This window comes from Rhinolophus hipposideros (genome assembly GCF_964194185.1).
Source record: "Rhinolophus hipposideros genome assembly, chromosome: 4".
Taxonomy (NCBI): domain Eukaryota; kingdom Metazoa; phylum Chordata; class Mammalia; order Chiroptera; family Rhinolophidae; genus Rhinolophus; species Rhinolophus hipposideros.
Window position 1 is genome coordinate 24,098,497 of NC_138050.1, and position 17,783 is coordinate 24,116,279.

Below are 17,783 nucleotides of genomic sequence, written 5' to 3' on the forward strand. Positions count from 1 at the left end.
TCCCAGGAAAATGAAATCTATTCTTCTTAGGAATTCGCCAAGGAATCTTTTCAATGTTATCCACTACTACTCCCCTGCCTGACACTTCTGCTTAAATCACCATGCTCAAATACATCACCTATTTTCCCGTATTTCTCTTGCTTAGTATTCCCTTAATTGACCTTTCTACTTGTCTAGGGCCTTCATTTAGAAGATCTGCTCAGATGCCATGTTTTCTCTGAGCATGTCCCAGACTATATGGCTTCTGAGTGAGGTGTTCCTTCAACAAATTCTTATAGTATCTATATCTTTTTTGTGTGCACAGCATGAGATCTCTTATCCTTTCACTACATTTTTAAATGTCAGTATCTCTAACAACGTTGCGATTTTGTATGTGCAAAGGCTCCTCTCTGTCCCTTTGTACCCCAGAGCTTGGCTGTGTGCCTCACACAGAGCAAAAATTAAGTATGTTTTTATTAATGAAAATCTTTGGCAGTAAAATTAATGTTTAGTTTCAGCTCCCACCCATCTCCTTTTGGCAATTTCTTACCCCTTTCAACACTTTCCCCACTAGTGTTATGTACTTATATGCTATATGTAATGGCTAGTTGAGGGCCTGAAGATAGCTATCTTTTCCAATGATTTAGACATGTTTATTTCATCTACAGTCACCTGTGTTGTCAGTGAAAAGAACACTGATTTAGGAGTCAGAAAATTTCAATTGCAAATTCTGTGTGTCTTTGTTGATCCCTACATGTAATCGTGGAAAATAACTACTCTGATTTTCAATGTCTTCATCTATAAAATACTAATGATATTATCTATTCTGACTACAGGGTTATTGTAAAGACAAATACATATAGATTAATATAGACAAATGACTGTACATATAGTTGCTCTGATGTCCTCAGGAATACATCAAAATTACTGGCTTATTGATCTAATACAGAAAGTATGCCACAGGGTAATTTAATGTATTACCTATTTTTGTTAACATTTATTTTTATTTTAGAAGGGACTTCTGAAAACCTAAGATCTCAATTCATAAAAATTATAATAAAGATATGAGAAGTGACAGAAAGGTCCAATTTTTTAAATCTTAGTTAATAATCATAATTCAACAAATATTTGTTGAATATCTATTATGTGCAAAGCCATGGAAATATAAAGATAAGCAGAACACTCACTTTTCTGTCTTCAAGGAATGAGAGTCTAGTCTAGAGACCAGGATGAATCAATTAATTCTAATTCAAGATAGGTTTGGTAAATTCTATGAAAGAACCAACTTCAGAAGATAAAATTATGATTGTATCTGGAAGGTTTCCTAGAGGATTCAATTAGGACATAAAGGTTGGGAATGTTTCAGGGAACTGGAATGAAGAGGAGGTTAAAAAAAAGTGCAATTTTTGTTTTTTGGTCTAAGCATAGTTCAAAAGTACCAAGAGTCTGCCTGCCCCAAGGTAGGTTTGTTGCTTTGTATGTGAGGCAACTCTTTTTATAGATACTGCAGAGAGACAGTGCATGTGATTTTATTCTTAATTGGATGGAAGGAAGGATAACAAAGAAAAGTATCAAAAGTCTCAGAGGCTAGCACCATATAAACAAAATCTGGCTTGGCTTGGCAGGCACATCAGTGAAGTCTCTTAATGTCTTTGGTGTCACTCTTTAACTCTTACTCAGCTCTCTGGGGAATGATAAACCTTATTCTACTTAAAGATTATACAGAGGGTGCCAAAAAATGTATACACATTTAAGAATGAACAACTATATTAAAATTGTAATACTCAATATATACCTTTAACAAAAGATGAATACAAGTCATGTTTGACTTCTGCAATCACAAGAGATGCTCAAAGTGGTGACCACCAGTGTCCAGACACTTCTGATTACGACGCACTACTGCTTGAAATGAAATGAGAAGTCCATGATAATGGAAGATTGTGATAGTTTTAAAATACATTCACAAATTATATGATTCTCCTTCCTTCAAGAGATAACGCTTAATTTCCCACCCCTATCCCTTTTTGGGTTGTACTGAATGACTGAATTCTAGTGAATGGAAGTAGTGAAGATGAGGGTATGTCACTTCAGAAACCAGGTAATAAAGGGCATTACAGCTTTCTCCTTGTCTTCTCTCTTGGATCACACATTGTGGAAAAAGTCAACAGCCATGTCGTGACAACAGCCAAGCAATTTATGGAGAGACTCACAGATGAGAAACCCAGGTCTCCTGCCAACAGCTATGCAAGTGAGCCATCTCAGAAGTGGATCTTCTTGCTACAATCAAACCTTTAGATGACTGCAGCCCTGGCCAACATCTTGACTGCAATTGTTTGTGAAACGCTGAGCCAGTCAGACCAAGATCCTGACGTGCAGAAACTTTGAAATAACAATTCAAATTCATCAGGTAGCAAAAAATAATAAATAAAAAGGTAGAAGTGAATAAGGCATAGAAAGCTTTCTTCCATCAAAGGGCAGAGATTATGACTGAATTTGGGTTGTTGGAAGGATTCTTTCTTGATTATTTAGTAACTTGACCTAGAAGAGTAAATAACAATTACAAGGGAGTAAAATACAAAGAATCCTGAACCTGATTCAGCTAACTTTTAACCACTAATCTCTCACTACAGAGAGAGATTTAGTAGTTTTCACATTTTTGAATTTAAGTCTTCAGTATATTCCCGTGTGTGTGTGTGTGTGTGTGTGTGTGTGTGTAGTCTTCTGGTTTACAGCGCTATGATATACTTAATTACTTATAAATTGGCATTCTGTTTAATGTGCTATATTTTAATTTTCAAAAAGGAATAGATTTTTCATTACTTACAAACTTGTATGGAGTCATTAGCTTCATGTATTTATATGTAAACATCTTGGTGAATATTTGAAAAGCTATGCATTTCCCTCATGTTTATACAGAGCCCTGCCTTTTACAAAGGCAAATAGCTTTCATCTTGAGTCATCTCATAACAAAATGGTTGCTTCAACTGGGGTAGGACTCACTTAACTATCTAAAAATGAAGGGGTTTTGAATATGGACACTAAACAATATTTGGCATATAAAACCACATTTTCTAAGGCATGCTGAACCTACAGGAGGAAAAAAGTAAAAGCTGCTTGTTCTAAAAATCCTCCTGAGTCCCTCTCCTCCCACCCAACAGGGCACACAAAAACCAGAGGCCTGCCAGATTGTCTTCCACAACCTTGGATTTTAAGACAGAAAAAGAAAAAGGACAAGGTCACAAAACGTGCGTGTACTGAGTAGCTGAAGCTCAAGGGCAAAACCTCAAAGCAAAGGAAATATAGCTGGAGTTTCTGAAGCCCCAATCTGACTTTACAGTTTAGCCATGTTGCGCGGGCTCCACTCACCCTGCTCCGGTACGTAGGACCATTGTAATCCCCAAATCCCGGGCCTAAGGCGTGAGCACTGCGCCCGCGAAGGGGCTGACTAGGAGGGAGCGGGCGGGGCCGGGGCGGGGCCGGGGCGGGGCCGGGGCCGGGGCGGGGCCGGGGCGGGGCCGGGGCGGGGCCGGGGCGGGGCCGGGGCGGGGCCGGGGCGGGGCTGGAGGCGCGGGAGATTTGAACTTCCTTTCTGCGGAGTCATGTGCCCGCGCACAGGTTTAATTGCACAGCAATTTTCTCCTTAGAGCCCGAAACTAGTGAGCTCCAGGGCTGGGAGATGGTGGAAGGACCAGGTTGTACTCTAAATGGAGAGAAAATTCGGGCTCAGGTGTGCCCCGGCCAGGCGGTGATGGAGGTGCGGGGAAGCGCCCTGCACAGCCTGGAGGACCCCCGGTTGCCTCTCGCAGCCTCGGCGGCTGCGGTTTCTTCCCAGGTGAGCCTCTCCTATAACTTGGCTTTGGGGCAGCAGGAGAAAATGTAATAAAGACTCCATCAGGTTTCCAGGGTCCAAAGTGTCATCTCTTTGCTCTGGTCCACACTCCCTGGGGCCCTGCTTTACCCAAAGTTTATCTTTACAGGAGAGGTAAATCTGTGTTAGTGCGCCTGCGTAATAGGGAACTACTGAAGGCTAAGACTGCCAGAGATGCCCAGGCAGGAATTGATCGAGGGTGTTTTATTCCATGTCACCTTGCTTAACTTCTTTACAACCCAGCAAAAGATGGTGTCCTTATGTCTATCGCTGCATTTTCTGCTGTTAATATTATTCAGGTCTCTGCAATCTCTTCACGTTTTCTTCTTCACATTTTTAAGACAGTAAGCTTTAGCATGAAATTCTAGCTTCTCGCTTCCTAAACATGCTTGCAATTAATAAGTGTATCACACAACTAATTTATAATTCTAACCTTGTATGTAGAAAACTTATCACTGACCTTCCCATTCAGCTTAATATTACCATCTAATGAAGGGGTAGTGAAATCCAGTTCTGGTTCCCTTAAGTGAATTTATTTCTTTTTAAAGGAAATTGTAGCACAGCTTCTTGCCACTCAGGCGTTCATTGCAGATGGTGTGACATTCATTTGATAAGAGTTTCGAACTTGTACTAAAAATATTCTGATTAAGCTTTAAAAGCTCTATAGACACATAAATGGTTGTATGTCATGGATGCATGCAGTATTATGCTTTACTTTAATTTTTCCTGCAAAGCTTCCTCATAGCCTTTGGTCCTGCAAGAAAAGGTTGCTTGCTATGAAATTAGCATTTGCTTACTACATGAAAGACATAAGTTTCTAAGTCTGAGAAAATACATTTTTCAAATTTGGAAGAATAGTAAGTTTTTCATCTCTTTCCAATTGCCCTTGCATTTTCTTTATTTTGTCTTTATATTTTGTCAGTAAGTACTCTGCACCTATTCTCTTACTATACAGTGCCTGTCAAAATCTTTTCAGGGTATCTCAGAGATGGATCTTGAATCGTCTCTCAAGAATATTAATGTTTATAATAATCACTCATTCAACAAAATTTTAAATGCTCAAGGCATCAGGAGAACAAAAAAAATTCTTCTCCTTGTGGAGCCTATACTTTGCTTTCGAAGATACACAGATATTTAATTAATAAGAACAGAAAGAAATATAAATTGATGGGTCTGTAGGGAATTATGGTCAGGTCAGGGTAGGCTCTGCTGGGAACATAACAAACTGAGGTGTGAAGGGTGAGGAGGGGATACGCAACACCTGGGCGAAGGTTGGCTGGCAAAATGATAGCAAAAGAAGAGAGCTTCAAATACAGAGGGTGCCAAAAAATGTATACACATTTTAAGAAAGCAAAACTATATTAAAATTGTAATAGTCAATATATACCAATAATAAAAGATGCATACAAGTCATGTTTGACTTCTGCAATTACAAGCGGTGCTCAAAGTGATTACCATCAGCATCCAGACACTTCTGATTATGGCGAACTACTGCTTGAGCAACGTTGACCAAAGTGTCCACTTGTACACATTTCTTTGGCACCCCCGGTATATGAGGGATTGAAAGAAAACCAGTGTGACTGGAAAAGGGAGAATGAGTTGGAAGGAATGTAGTTTGAAATAAGACAGGATTGGGATTGGTGTGTTTGAGCCAGACCACAGAGATCTTTGCAGACCTGGTTAGGGACTTGGTATTTTTCTTAGGAGTAGTGGAAGTCTTTGAAGTGTCCTAAGATCCATTTACACTTGAAGCGTTCACTTTACCTTGAAAATAAAAAAAATAAAGACTGGAGGAAAGCCAGAGTAGACACTGTTTCCTCCGGTAGGAGAGGACTGCAGTAATCTTTGGACAAGAGTGCGGGTGGTAGAGAAGAGAAGGGAACAGGATCGCTGTTTTGGAAGTAAAGGCAGATTTGGCAATGGATATGGCAATGGATATGACGTGCTCCATCATTAAACACTAATGCATTTTGTGTTAGGTTTTATGCTAGTTCCTGGGGATACAAAGACTTAGAGGATAAAGTGAGATTCCAACTTCATGTATTCGATAGATATCACCTCATTGGTATCAATTAATAACATGAACCAGCAAAATAACATGAACATTTTCTTGAAGTTTGTTGTGATTATCTCTAGTGGCAAGGCATAAAGTGCTTTTGAAGAACTTTTACATTTTATTTGGTTAATGAAAAATAACCCTGTGATAAAGAATTAACCTGATTCTACAGATGTGGAATGTGAAGCCAAGTGAGTTTAAATCAGTTACCGAGATCACATGACTAGTAAGGAGTTGGCCGGGGTTTGATCTTCCTTCTTTTATACTCCAAAGTCTTCATTCTTAACCATCACTCCCTCTCAGTTATAAAAGATTCAGAAGGAAAGTGGCTAATTCAATGGCAGGAACACCATATCACTCAGTATGTTGTAGTGATTATTTTTTAACTAGTGAAATGAGACCTTGGGTTTTTGGCTGTTTGCCACTATTTTTAGTTTTGTTTAGTTTAGCCAGTTCTCTTATCTACTCTGATAATTCTCTTCTAATGGCTTCCATCCCCACGTTCAGATTGCACAAAAGAGTGCAGCTTGGTTATATAATACAAATGCTTCCTTAATGCCTGGGTAGTGATTAACATCACTTGGAAGCAATACTAAATGAGCTATACCCCTTAAATAAAAAGCTCTGCACTTAAAGCTATTATGTTTAAAAACTTGACATAAAGAGGTATTAAACATTGGAATAAATCTATTAGAACCATAGACCTATTCCATACCAGTTACATGGGAACTGAATTTGAAAATCAATATGGAATTAATAATCTCTTTGTGATTATTGGGAAAGTTCTTAATATTTGCCATGGCTTCACTTTCTGGGCCTTTGGTCTAAAGAAATAGTTATCTTTGTAAAATAATTATCTTTGTATTGTAGAGGGTTGTTGGACTCATAAATTTCATTAAAACGTAGGTTGTCACAAACCTCTGGCTTGATCATCACTGTAACAGATGATCCTATGTCTCCTAAACATTTATGCCAGAGAGTTAAAGCGGTTTAAATGTTTCTGCTACTGCCTTGAAATCACTAGTTTTCACAAGGCAGCATTTAAAAATAAGTTAGTAACTGCATACTATATTCTTTACATTGCAGTAAACATAAAATATTAATTGGGCATTTAAAAAAATATTTAAATTTCAGATAATCATTGTTCTGAAAAATCAACTGATAAAAGGTCACCTAAGTAGCTACTGCCATAATGAACCCATTCCTTGATCTCTTTGCTTTGTCCTCTTTGCTCCTATTTGAAGTTCATAGAGCACACACTTGAATGCATGTCTACTTGTGACAACTGGTCCTCATTTTAAAGAAGGAAGCCTGGTTATAGAAGACTCTAGCATTTGTTAGTCATGTATGCACTATATTATGTCTCTGAGATTTGATCCACTGTCTTGTCAGCATAAAATAATGCAACTGTATGAGCACATTGCATAAAACTCTGTTGGAGTTTGTGGACCTTATGATAAGAAGCAATATTAGAATATTAATGAACATGTCTGGTTAATAAGCTGTAAAGAGTCAACCTCCCATTATAACTGTTGGATGGATACAATATTTTAGTGAAATCAGTTGTGTAATCTGCATATATTTTCAATCTCATTTCACAAAACAGGATGTAAAACTGTTTATGTATAATATAAGCATTCATTTCATTTGAAACATGACCACTGGATATTCTGTCATTCCTTAAGATATGATACATATTTAATATGCTAGCTACTCTTATTCATCTTTGCGTGTCCTTCACAGTGTCATGAACAGAGTGAGTATTTAATAAACATTTGAAAGGGTGGAGAAGAGCAAAGTTTTGAATAGTGCCAAACGATTAAGGATTTAAAAATAAATTCAGTTCAGAATCTGTCATTATTAGTATCTGTATTTTGTTACGTATGTTTAATGAAAATTCCTACAACAAGGAAATAAGGAAGCCACATAGTAAACGTTTTCCTCCTTCCTTTCCCTTCTTCATAGTGGAAAAAATAAAATAAAATCGTAGCTCATGTTATTGCCATTAGATGAATGAATGAGCTAATTCACAGAGATTCATTTTCTAGCTAAATGAAGCCTATTCCTTTGAATCCAAAGGTATTTCCAAATTTTGTAGAACATGCATGATACCTGCATACTTTCTTACCTTCTTACATGGGTACTAATAATGATTTCCCCTTAATGACTCAGATTATTATTACCAGTATTTAGCATTATATGAAATCTTGGACCAATAGATAACTGACAACAGGTAAGTCTTACAGATGAGAAAACGAAAAGAGGTGATTTTCCACGTTCATTGTAGCTTTTAATCTAACACTGCCATATTCAGTATAGTGTAGAGATAAAAACATCTGACCAAATGAGTTGGATTTTTGAATTCCAACTCATTTGTTATATCCTTATCTGTAGATGCTTATACTCAAATCTTTGCTTATTTGCTCATGATTGGATTAGAGGACATCTGAAACTCTTAGTTTAGTGCCTAACAAAGGACACATTCTGGTAATTGTTCCTTTTTCTCTGAGATCAGGGCTTTCTTACCAGTCTCATTAATCTGAGGAATGCCCTATTCCCTCATGAGGGGTTTGTAATCATTTGTGCCCTCAAGTTATGTACAAAGCATATAGCCCCTGGGTTAGTGCTTAAAGGTTTGGCTCTTACAAAATTGTAGACTGTTTTGATGGATGGACCTAAAAGAGCTCTGTTTTGGTGCTTAGAGACCATTTTAAAATTAGGCTCTTTGATGGTTTAAATTGGTAGATAAGTGACCTCTGATTAAGAAAAGTGTTGCATTAGGAAATAAAATTTTAAAATGTAGAAAAAAGGGACGAGACTATGAAAGTAAATATGGTATGTTTTTCTCTATGGGGAAAATAAGTGACTACACTAGAGTTGAAATATTTATCTACGGAAAAGTCTTATTTTGTTCTGAAGAGTTCATCTTCCTTTTCACCCATGGATAGGCAGGATAAATGGTTATCGGCACAGTAAGTCATGTGCTGTCTCTGAAGATCCATGTTGTTTTGACAATTTCATATTATTAAGCCACTTGAAAATGGGAAGGTGAACCCTTCTCAATCATACTTAAAATTGTGGCAAAGGAGATTTTCATCTCTATTTCAGGAAAAAAAAAAGGATGAAATGTTCAAATAATATAGTAACAGGATTATAAGGATCAAGATGAAAAAGTCAAGTATATATCAGGCAATTTCGTATAGTTATAGCAAAGACAATAGGCTTGTGGAAATTAATTTTTAAATTTGTCTGGGCAGCTGAAGCTTATACAAAAAGAAGTGATTCTCCAGCAGGGCCAGTGACTATCTTGTAAATCTTAGGTTTATTGCAAAGCCTTGCCCAGTTTGTTCGTACACAATAGCTCTCAAAATAAATGGAACAGGCCGTCACTGGTATACCAGAATTTGCCCCTAAAATAGAGTTTTTAAAAAAGCAGTTAAAAATCTATGCAGATGCTTGAAAGGATTGATTGTAAGTTAAAAATTTAATTTGTCCTAAGTATATCATCCAGAGCTGATTAGTTTGGAAATGATAGGATACTGGGAATCAGGCCTGGGGTCAAGTGCCTGCATGATAAACAACTGAATACAAAGATCTTTATCAAAGCACAAATGAAGTATTAGAATAGATGGTTTTAAAGCAACCATTAAATGCTAAGTAAACATCTCAAATAAAAACCAAGGCATGCTAGGACTGGTTGCTGAAAGTACCTTAGTTCCTTCCTAAATCCCTTCTGAAACCTTCCCATAAAGTTCTTTTTACTTTATGGGGGATTCTGGTAAATACAGTATTTTACTTCCATCTATTATAGCTTTTGGTAGTAATGATGGTGTGGTCCTCTTATATTTAAACCTCACTCCATTGCAGATAATTAGAAAATAAGAGACTGAGGTGTTATTGGTAAAACAAGCTAGGGATGGTGAGTGGGGAGACAGTGAGCCTGTGTTTTAAAGCCACGCCATTTTAGCAGGGAAAGGAGGGAGGGATCTGATTAATTCCAAAAATGTTCACTGACCTCCAGGCCTTGTGTGGGGCTCTCAGGGATTTCAGTTAAATACCACAGTTCCTGTCCCCAAGGAGCTTATAGACACATCAGGGAGAAACAAGCCCTAGACAAAGCATTATTCAGTATCGTAGGCACTATGAGAGTGCTTGTGGCAAACCCCACACTCGGTAGAAAGCTTCAAGATCATTCTACTTCCCAGGTGGGGATATTCTAGTACCAAGAGAATTACAAGCTCTATATGTGAGCAAAGAAGAGATTATACTAACATTTCATTTTAATTCCCAAACACCTTGTCAAGTATTAAAAAACTCATTTTGAAACATAGTGAAGCCAAGGTCACGCAGCAGCTGGAACTGGAACAGCTTCTTCTGAGTTGAAGTTATTGATAGTGTCAGGTCTGTAGGTGTCCAGTGGCTATTTCTCTACCGGTGACGGTTCCTCCGCTTGCCCTTCGGCCGACATCGATGTTGTAATGGTCACCTTCAGCAGGCCATAAATGTCTTTTTTCAATATTTGTAGAGCCTTTAATTCCATGGCTGTTTCAACATTCCTTTTTTTTTTTTTTAATGTTGTATTGTGTTTTGTTTTTAATTATGGAGAACAGGATAAAACACCAGTAAAGTAACACATTACACCTTAAAGGGCTTGGTTTGCGGTTCCTTTTGAGGATCTGTCAGCCAGGACATGTTATACTTTGCACCAACAGCTGTGTGAAGAGATTTAACGGCCTCGTGCATGTTAAGTATATTGGCCTTTGTATGTTTGGATTCATCGTCTTATGCCCAACAGAATTTATTTACAAAGGCATGTACCTACTCCTCTGTGTCTTGTTCATAAGCAGTCCAGTAACCGTGCAGTTTTGGAGGGCTGGCCACTGAGACTTTCTCTTGCTAAGGGGCCCAATTTCCCATGGTTAGATCTACTTGGCTTTGTAAGATCTCTGATAGTTGGCAGTAATTTGGAGAATATATCGATGTCTGCTTCAGGACAATTGTGATGCCTTGAGTGAGTAATCCTGGATATAAAAACCTTTCTTTTTTTTAACCTACCCACAGCATTGGTTGTGGAAGATGATATTTTAGCTGTGCTCGCCCACGTCTCCGTATCTCTTCTCTGGATTGTTGCAGTAGTGCTCCAAATTCTTTCCCTGCTTCCACCCTTGATCCCCTTAGCCAGAATTTTACCCAGCAGCCAGAGACAGCATGTAGATCATAGCTTTTCCTCTCCTTCATTTCTGTCAGACAAAAAGCCAGTCCTTAGAGTGGACCTTGGGGGCTACATGATCTGACCTTTATTATGTCAGATTTCATCTGTCTGCCATCGTCCCTGCACACTGCGCTCTGGCCAACCTGGCCTGTTTACTGTCCCTCCATACACAGGAAACGCTCCTCGCTAGGGCTGTGCATTGCCCTTGCTCTTGCCTAGATATGGTTCACTCACAACTCCTTTAAGACGTGTTCGAATATCATTTTCCCAATGAAATTATGACTGCCACATTTAAAATTACAACCTGCTATACCCTCCCCTAATCTTGATCTCTCTTTCTCATTTCAGTTTCTTTTCAAAATGTTGTAATGTGGTTATTCTGTTCGTTACTCACTCTCCCTGCCCCCCCCACCCCCCCGGTAGAATATAAACTCCATGAAGGCAGGCGTTTTTTCATTGTTTTTTTCATTGATAAATCCCTAGCATCTAGAAAAAGGCCTCATACTTAGTGGAAGGTCAATAAACTTTTCTAAATGAGTGAATCCAATTAGGTAGCCATGAATGGTGCATTTTTAATGAGCATGGATGTCTTTCCAGATGGCATATAGCACCTCTGTTGTCAGAGAATGTCAAAGTTGTAGACACAGCCAAGTGAATGACATGAACGATGATAGCTGTTGATTGTGAGAGTTTTAAACTAAACGGTGTAAGTTCTTGTCAGAGTTGTTAATTTAGCAATGTGAGCAGAGTTCACATAAGACATTTGGGACTCATTTACTGTTTTGTTAGGTGTTGTGACAGCACTGTCTGTTTCAAGGTTACCTTGCCTGTCTCTTTGCCAGGGGCCATTTATAAAACATAGTAAAGTCAGAATTCAGTAGAGGAAAAGACATCTGAGCAGGGAACAGAGAAGTAATGGAGTGAGAGAAACTCAGTCATGTGGTTTCCCATTTTGGGAAGTAGCAAAATGGGGCAATTAGATATAGGGCAGCACTATAAGAAGCAGTGCTGTGACTGACAGAAGTTTTCAATCGGCGTGTCAGATATTGTGGGAGGTCGGGGGAGGTCAGGCTGTGCCAAAGAATGTAGAATATAATGTGAGTGTAGCCAAGGTCAAAAGGCAGAGAAGAGCCGCTGGGAGACACCAGTGCCCTATTCCAAGTTGCTGAAAAGAGACAACATGCACACCAAGTTCAAGGGGATACAGTGTTTACTTACAGCAAGAAGAGAGAGAATGCACAAGATCCAGGCCCTCACAATGTGTCTGTCCCCAGTGGCCAGTGGATCTGATCCACAGTAGACATGGGCAATATGACTGTATGCACCCCACTTTGTGCTGCAGTCGAAGGACCCCGAGCCTTCCCCTCTGGGAATAGAGAAAGTGAAATACAGAAAGTGGGGGCATGCCTGAAGGCCATTGATATGCAGGTGCTTAAACAGAACAGGGATATACATCAGACCTGGAGCAGGAAAAGATATCCCGTCACAAGGCAATAAACCCAGCACTGGCTGTGAGGGCTCTTTATCTCTCAGAAAGGGAATGTTCCAGGTATAACAGGGGTGGACGGCTGTGACAGACTGCACTTGGTGACCTTTTTCAACGTCTTGAGAAGATGCTGAGTTTTAGATTTAACTTGGGAGCTTGTAGCACTAGGATGGCAGTGGTAGCAAAGATCCCCCCAACCCAGAAGTAGGGAAAGCTGCCGTGGTAACAGGGGCTGTGAGTAGGAAATGAGATTAGATTCTCTACCCAGCCTCTGCTGGCAACCCTAACAGAAGCCAGAGGACATCAGAGGGCATGTTGCTGGTCAAGACTATTGGGAGAGGACAAGAGATTGTTGACATTGGAGTAGTGGGGAAATAAGGCTCTGACCCATTAATTCAGAAATGAAGGTGTTAAATGTCCCAAGATGTTATATTCAAGGTCCTAAAAACATAAAACCGAACCTATGTTGAGGCAAAGTTTACTCATAACAGATCTATCTCTGTTCTGTATATCATCATCTTAAAAGTGTCTTGGCTAATTTATAAGAACTTTTTGCCCGCTGATTGGTTGTCATGGAAACCTACCTTGAAACCTATTATCTTAATCTATACTTGGCTTGAAGTGTGTATAATTGGCGGAGTAAAGTCTTTTGTTAGACAGAAAAACATCAAGAGTCTTGGTGCTTCTCAATTCAGGGCTCAAACATATTCATTTATAAAACAAGCAAGTGTGAACGTATTTCTTCCTCACTGAGTACTCAAGCCTGCCACGCCAGAGCTTGGTAATCACTGATGGGCCCTACAGGTCATCCAAGGAAGACAAGAGAAGCCAGAGGCAGATGTTCTGAGGACATGGTGATGTGTGTATCCACAGTTCTTGATGCTAGACTCTCCCACAGATTCTCTGTGGTTTGTGCAAAACAGGAAGGCTGGCACTTTGATTCACTCCTGTGCATTTGTTCATTGGACCCTGAGCCTGTGATGAATTCCCCAGTTCTTATTATGCAAAGAAGGGTTACACAGCCATTTCCCTGAAATCAGGGAAATTCTGGCATTGACTGTAGCCATTATAATTGTGAATGGATTTAGTGGACAAATAGTGTCTGTTCTTAGTCCGTTCGAGCTGCCATAACAAAATACCATACACAGACTGGGTGTCTTAAACATAGAAATTTGTATTCTAAAAGTTCTGGAGGCTAGAAGTCCAAGATTGAGGTTCTGAGCCATTTGGTTTCCTGGTGGTGCTCTCTTCCTGGCTTGCAGAAGTCCATTTTCTTCTCACATGGTCTTTCCTCTGAGCACACAGGAGGGAGAGTGAGCCCTCTGGTGTCTCTTCTGATAATGATACTGATCTTGTTACATCAGGGCTCCATCCTATGACCCCATTAAACCTTAACGACCTCTTAAAGACCCTACTTCAAATATACATTGGGGATTAGGGCTTCCACATATGACTGTTTGAGGGGACACAATTCAATCCCTTGCAGTTCTCAAGAACATTTTTAATACCTGTTATCCCTTTGATCTAAATACAACAGTTGTGTCTTTTTAAACAAGGGCCAATTTAATAAAATAAAGAATAGAGCAGACATTCATCTTAAATATTTAGAATGACATGTCTGTAAACCAGAAGTTTGAGAATTGCTGAACAATACCATCCTAAGTGGAGGGAAAGTTGTCATTTGCTCCTGGTCTATATCTAAAGCTGTTTTATAATTATCTCCCTGACCACCCTCCCCACCAGCCACGCCACCAGCACCACCACCAAGACTTCATCCTGGATCTTCTGAGAATCCTTTGGTCCACTTGAGAAAAATAAAACAAGTATGTGTAGATATTACTTTAGATTAAGAGTTAATGTGGAAATTACAAGATTTATAGTATCTTCTGTAATAGTTACGCATTTATACTAGTTTCAAAGTTTTCATTACATTTTGAGTGCAAATTTAATAACATTTAAAAATATATCTCAAAAAAAAAAGCAATATAAAGAACACCAGTGTACATACTGTCTAGCTTGAGAAAAAGGGCATTACCAATATCTAAACCGATCCCATTCCTCTCCCTCGCCCACAGAAGGGCTGATACTTGATGTTTATCATTTCCTTGGTCTTTATAGTGTTCAGTACATTGACTGTAATCCTAACAGTGTTGTTTGGTTTTGCATGTTGATGCAGGGAAGGCATAGTGAGTTTAATTTTCCTTTATTCTTAACATTGTGTTGGGGCTGGAGAGAACAGGCCCCATACTAGGTCTGTCTACATAGGGAAGCCCCAGGCTATATATCATTCCCTATGCCCCACAAGGCCATTAAAACTGGAGCTCTCATTCCTTAGGCCCTGTAAATGCCTCTCTGATAACAGCTGGCTACAGGGCGCTGCTTAGACTTCGGGTTCTCTCCCACTTTTACTTGGTTTTCAGCTTCTTATTGTTCCTTACTGGTTTACGAGTTCATCATTGCAAGTGAGAATATTTTATATTCCTATTTTAGATACTATTTTTTTAATTAAAGTTTATTGCAGTGACAATGGTTAGTAAAGCTACATAGGGTTCAGGTGTACAATTCTGTAATACATCATCTACATATCATATTGTGTGTTCACCATCCAGAGTCAGTTCTCCTTTCATGACCATATATTTGACCGCTTTACCCTCATCTATTTTTAGCTCTTCCAATCTGAATGCTCTTTTGGGGACCCTGGCTATACTTCTAGAAATAGAAGCCAGTATCCTAGTTGCTAGTTTTAAAACATTCACATCATTTTTCTGTGCTTTCTTTTCATATGTGCAAAGCTTTATGTTCCTGGAAGAAACTCATTTTGATTGGGTGCCAATTGCATTTTTTATTTTTTTACTTAAATTTTTTGGCCCTCTCTCTCTCTCTCTCTCTCTCTCTCTCTCTCTCTCTCTTTCTCTCTCTTTTTAATTGGGGAACAGTGTGTTTTTTCAGGACCTATCAGCTCCAGGTCATTTTTAGTCTAGTGTGGAGGGCGCAGCTCACTGACGCACGTGGAAATTGAACCGGCGATCTTAGTATTAGGAGCATTGCGCTCTAACCAACTGAGCCAACCAGCTCCCCTGGACCTCTCTCTTTTTAAATGACTGCATATTAGTAATTTGACAAAATGTATGTAAACATCTGATAACATTATCTGATTGTTGGAGATGATTCTTCCAGGGATGCGCCTGGACAGGAAGTAATATAAATATATTTAAGAATTAAATTATAATTTTGTGTACAGTTTGTGTGTATGTTTACATGTGTGTATGTATTGTCTACTAGGCTAATAATAAAGATTCCAGCCTGAATTTCTTGAAGCTGTTTAATGGACACATTTACAGCGGCGTGGAAACTTTGGGGAAGGAGCTCTTTATGTACTTTGGGCCAAAAGCTTTACGGTAAGATAAACCTATACAATACATCCTCTGTGTTTAAAGACGGGTAGAAGGCTTTTTCTGCAGTTTGCTGGGTGTCACATTTAATCATGTAGAAAGTACTCCATTTTTAAGAGAGCTCTAATATAAGAGGTTGAGATTTATAGTGGAAAGCAGTAAGCAGTAGAAGAATAAATTGTGATGTCATTGTTACTCGGAGGGCCAGTCAATTTATTTCTCTAAAAAAATATATATGATAGGCTCACAGGGCTTCTCAAAAGATATTAGAGCAACACAGCTCTGCTTTACTCTTCTCCAAACTCCCTACACAGCTATTCTCCCCTTTTATTTTCATCAGATGTTTATTGCATTAGAAGCATCAGTTTCTTTATATTCATGACAGTTCCTACCATGATTTAAATGTATCTCTAGATTTTTATGTTTTTCTGTCTTCTTTCTCTGAGGCTTTAACAGAATTTGGAAACTTATTTATAGAATTCAAAAACTTTCCGCAGAAGTAACAGGTGCTTCACTGTTTCACAGTGCTTATGGGAATTCACTGCTAATATATTGGCAGAGAAGGTCACTCAGTCTACTTCCTTGGTTGATTTAATGATGAAAATGTCAAAATATATGTAATTCCCAGAGCATGATCACCTATTTAATTTTTGCAGGAAAATGAAAAAGGCCTATGGGTTAATATGTTTATCAAATCTCAGTCTTCTCTGAGTTTAGCCTAAGCTATTGCAAGATGTAAAGATTGGCACTGCTTCCTTGAATCTTTTTAATGGTTCTTTAACATATTGAACAGTTTTATCTTCTTAAAAGTCCTGTGACTGGAAGCCATGCTTCTAACAAAAGGTAAATAATGGTCACAAAGAGAAAATCTGTGACTGTATTATGGGATAATCTGAGATGATATGATTGTTACTTATTGCATCTTAATCTATTGCAAGTTTTGAGGACTTCTGAGGTTATGTCATTGCTTTCCTTGGAGGTGTTCTCTCTTCATCATCATCAGCTACTGTCCTTGGAAACCATTGTCACTTCATGGCTGTAGTTGATAATATCAGCTTACGAGGTCAAACAATTAAGTTCGCAAACTCATCCTAGAAAAAGTGCTACATACCTCATTGCTGAATATCACTATGGTCACCTTCAAAGTACTCCCCTTGGGAAGCTATGCACCAATGCCAGCACCTAGTCCACCCTTCAAAGCAACTTTGGAACTCTTTTTCTGGAATGGCCATCAGAGCTGTAGTCATATTACCCTTGATGTGCTGAATGTCATCAAAATGTTTTCCTTTCAATATTTCCTTTATCTTTGGGTAAAGAAAGAAGTCATTGGGGGCCAGATCAGGTGAGTAGGGAGGGTGTTCCAATACAGTGATTTGTTTACTGGCTAAAAACTCCCTCACAGACAGTGCCGGGGGAGCTGGTGCATTGCCGTGATGCAAGAGCCATGAATTGTTGGTGAAAAGTTCAGGTCGTTTTCTTTGAACTTTTTCACGCAGCCTTTTCAGCACTTCCAAATAGTAAACTTGTTTAACTGTTTATCCGATTGGTACAAATTCATAATGAATAATCCCTCTGATATCAAAAAAGTTTAACAACATTGTCGCAACAAATTCACAGATTTAATTGTCAGATCTCATATACCTCTGGTTCATGCAATTGTGATCTACGGCAGGTTGCATTATTGGAGTAGATTGATGTGATTGAAAAAAATCTTTGCTCTGAACAGAGTGGGACAAATGGTATCTGTGTAAGAATAGTTGAAAACATTGATATCTTATTGATTCTCTGGT

At 38.8% G+C, this 17,783-nt stretch overlaps 1 protein-coding gene across 1 annotated transcript in view; it reads left to right on the forward strand.

Moving 5' to 3' along the window:
- Positions 1-3,655: 3,655 nt before the first annotated feature.
- NEIL3 (nei like DNA glycosylase 3) overlaps positions 3,656-17,783 on the forward strand; it is a gene marked incomplete at both ends in the record, with an annotated part of 43,686 nt that continues 29,558 nt past the window's right edge. Inside the window, 2 exons of the mRNA XM_081046656.1 lie at positions 3,656-3,811; positions 15,884-15,999. Of these exons, the coding sequence (XP_080902782.1) occupies positions 3,656-3,811; positions 15,884-15,999 (272 nt within the window). The remainder of the gene's footprint in view (positions 3,812-15,883; positions 16,000-17,783) is intronic.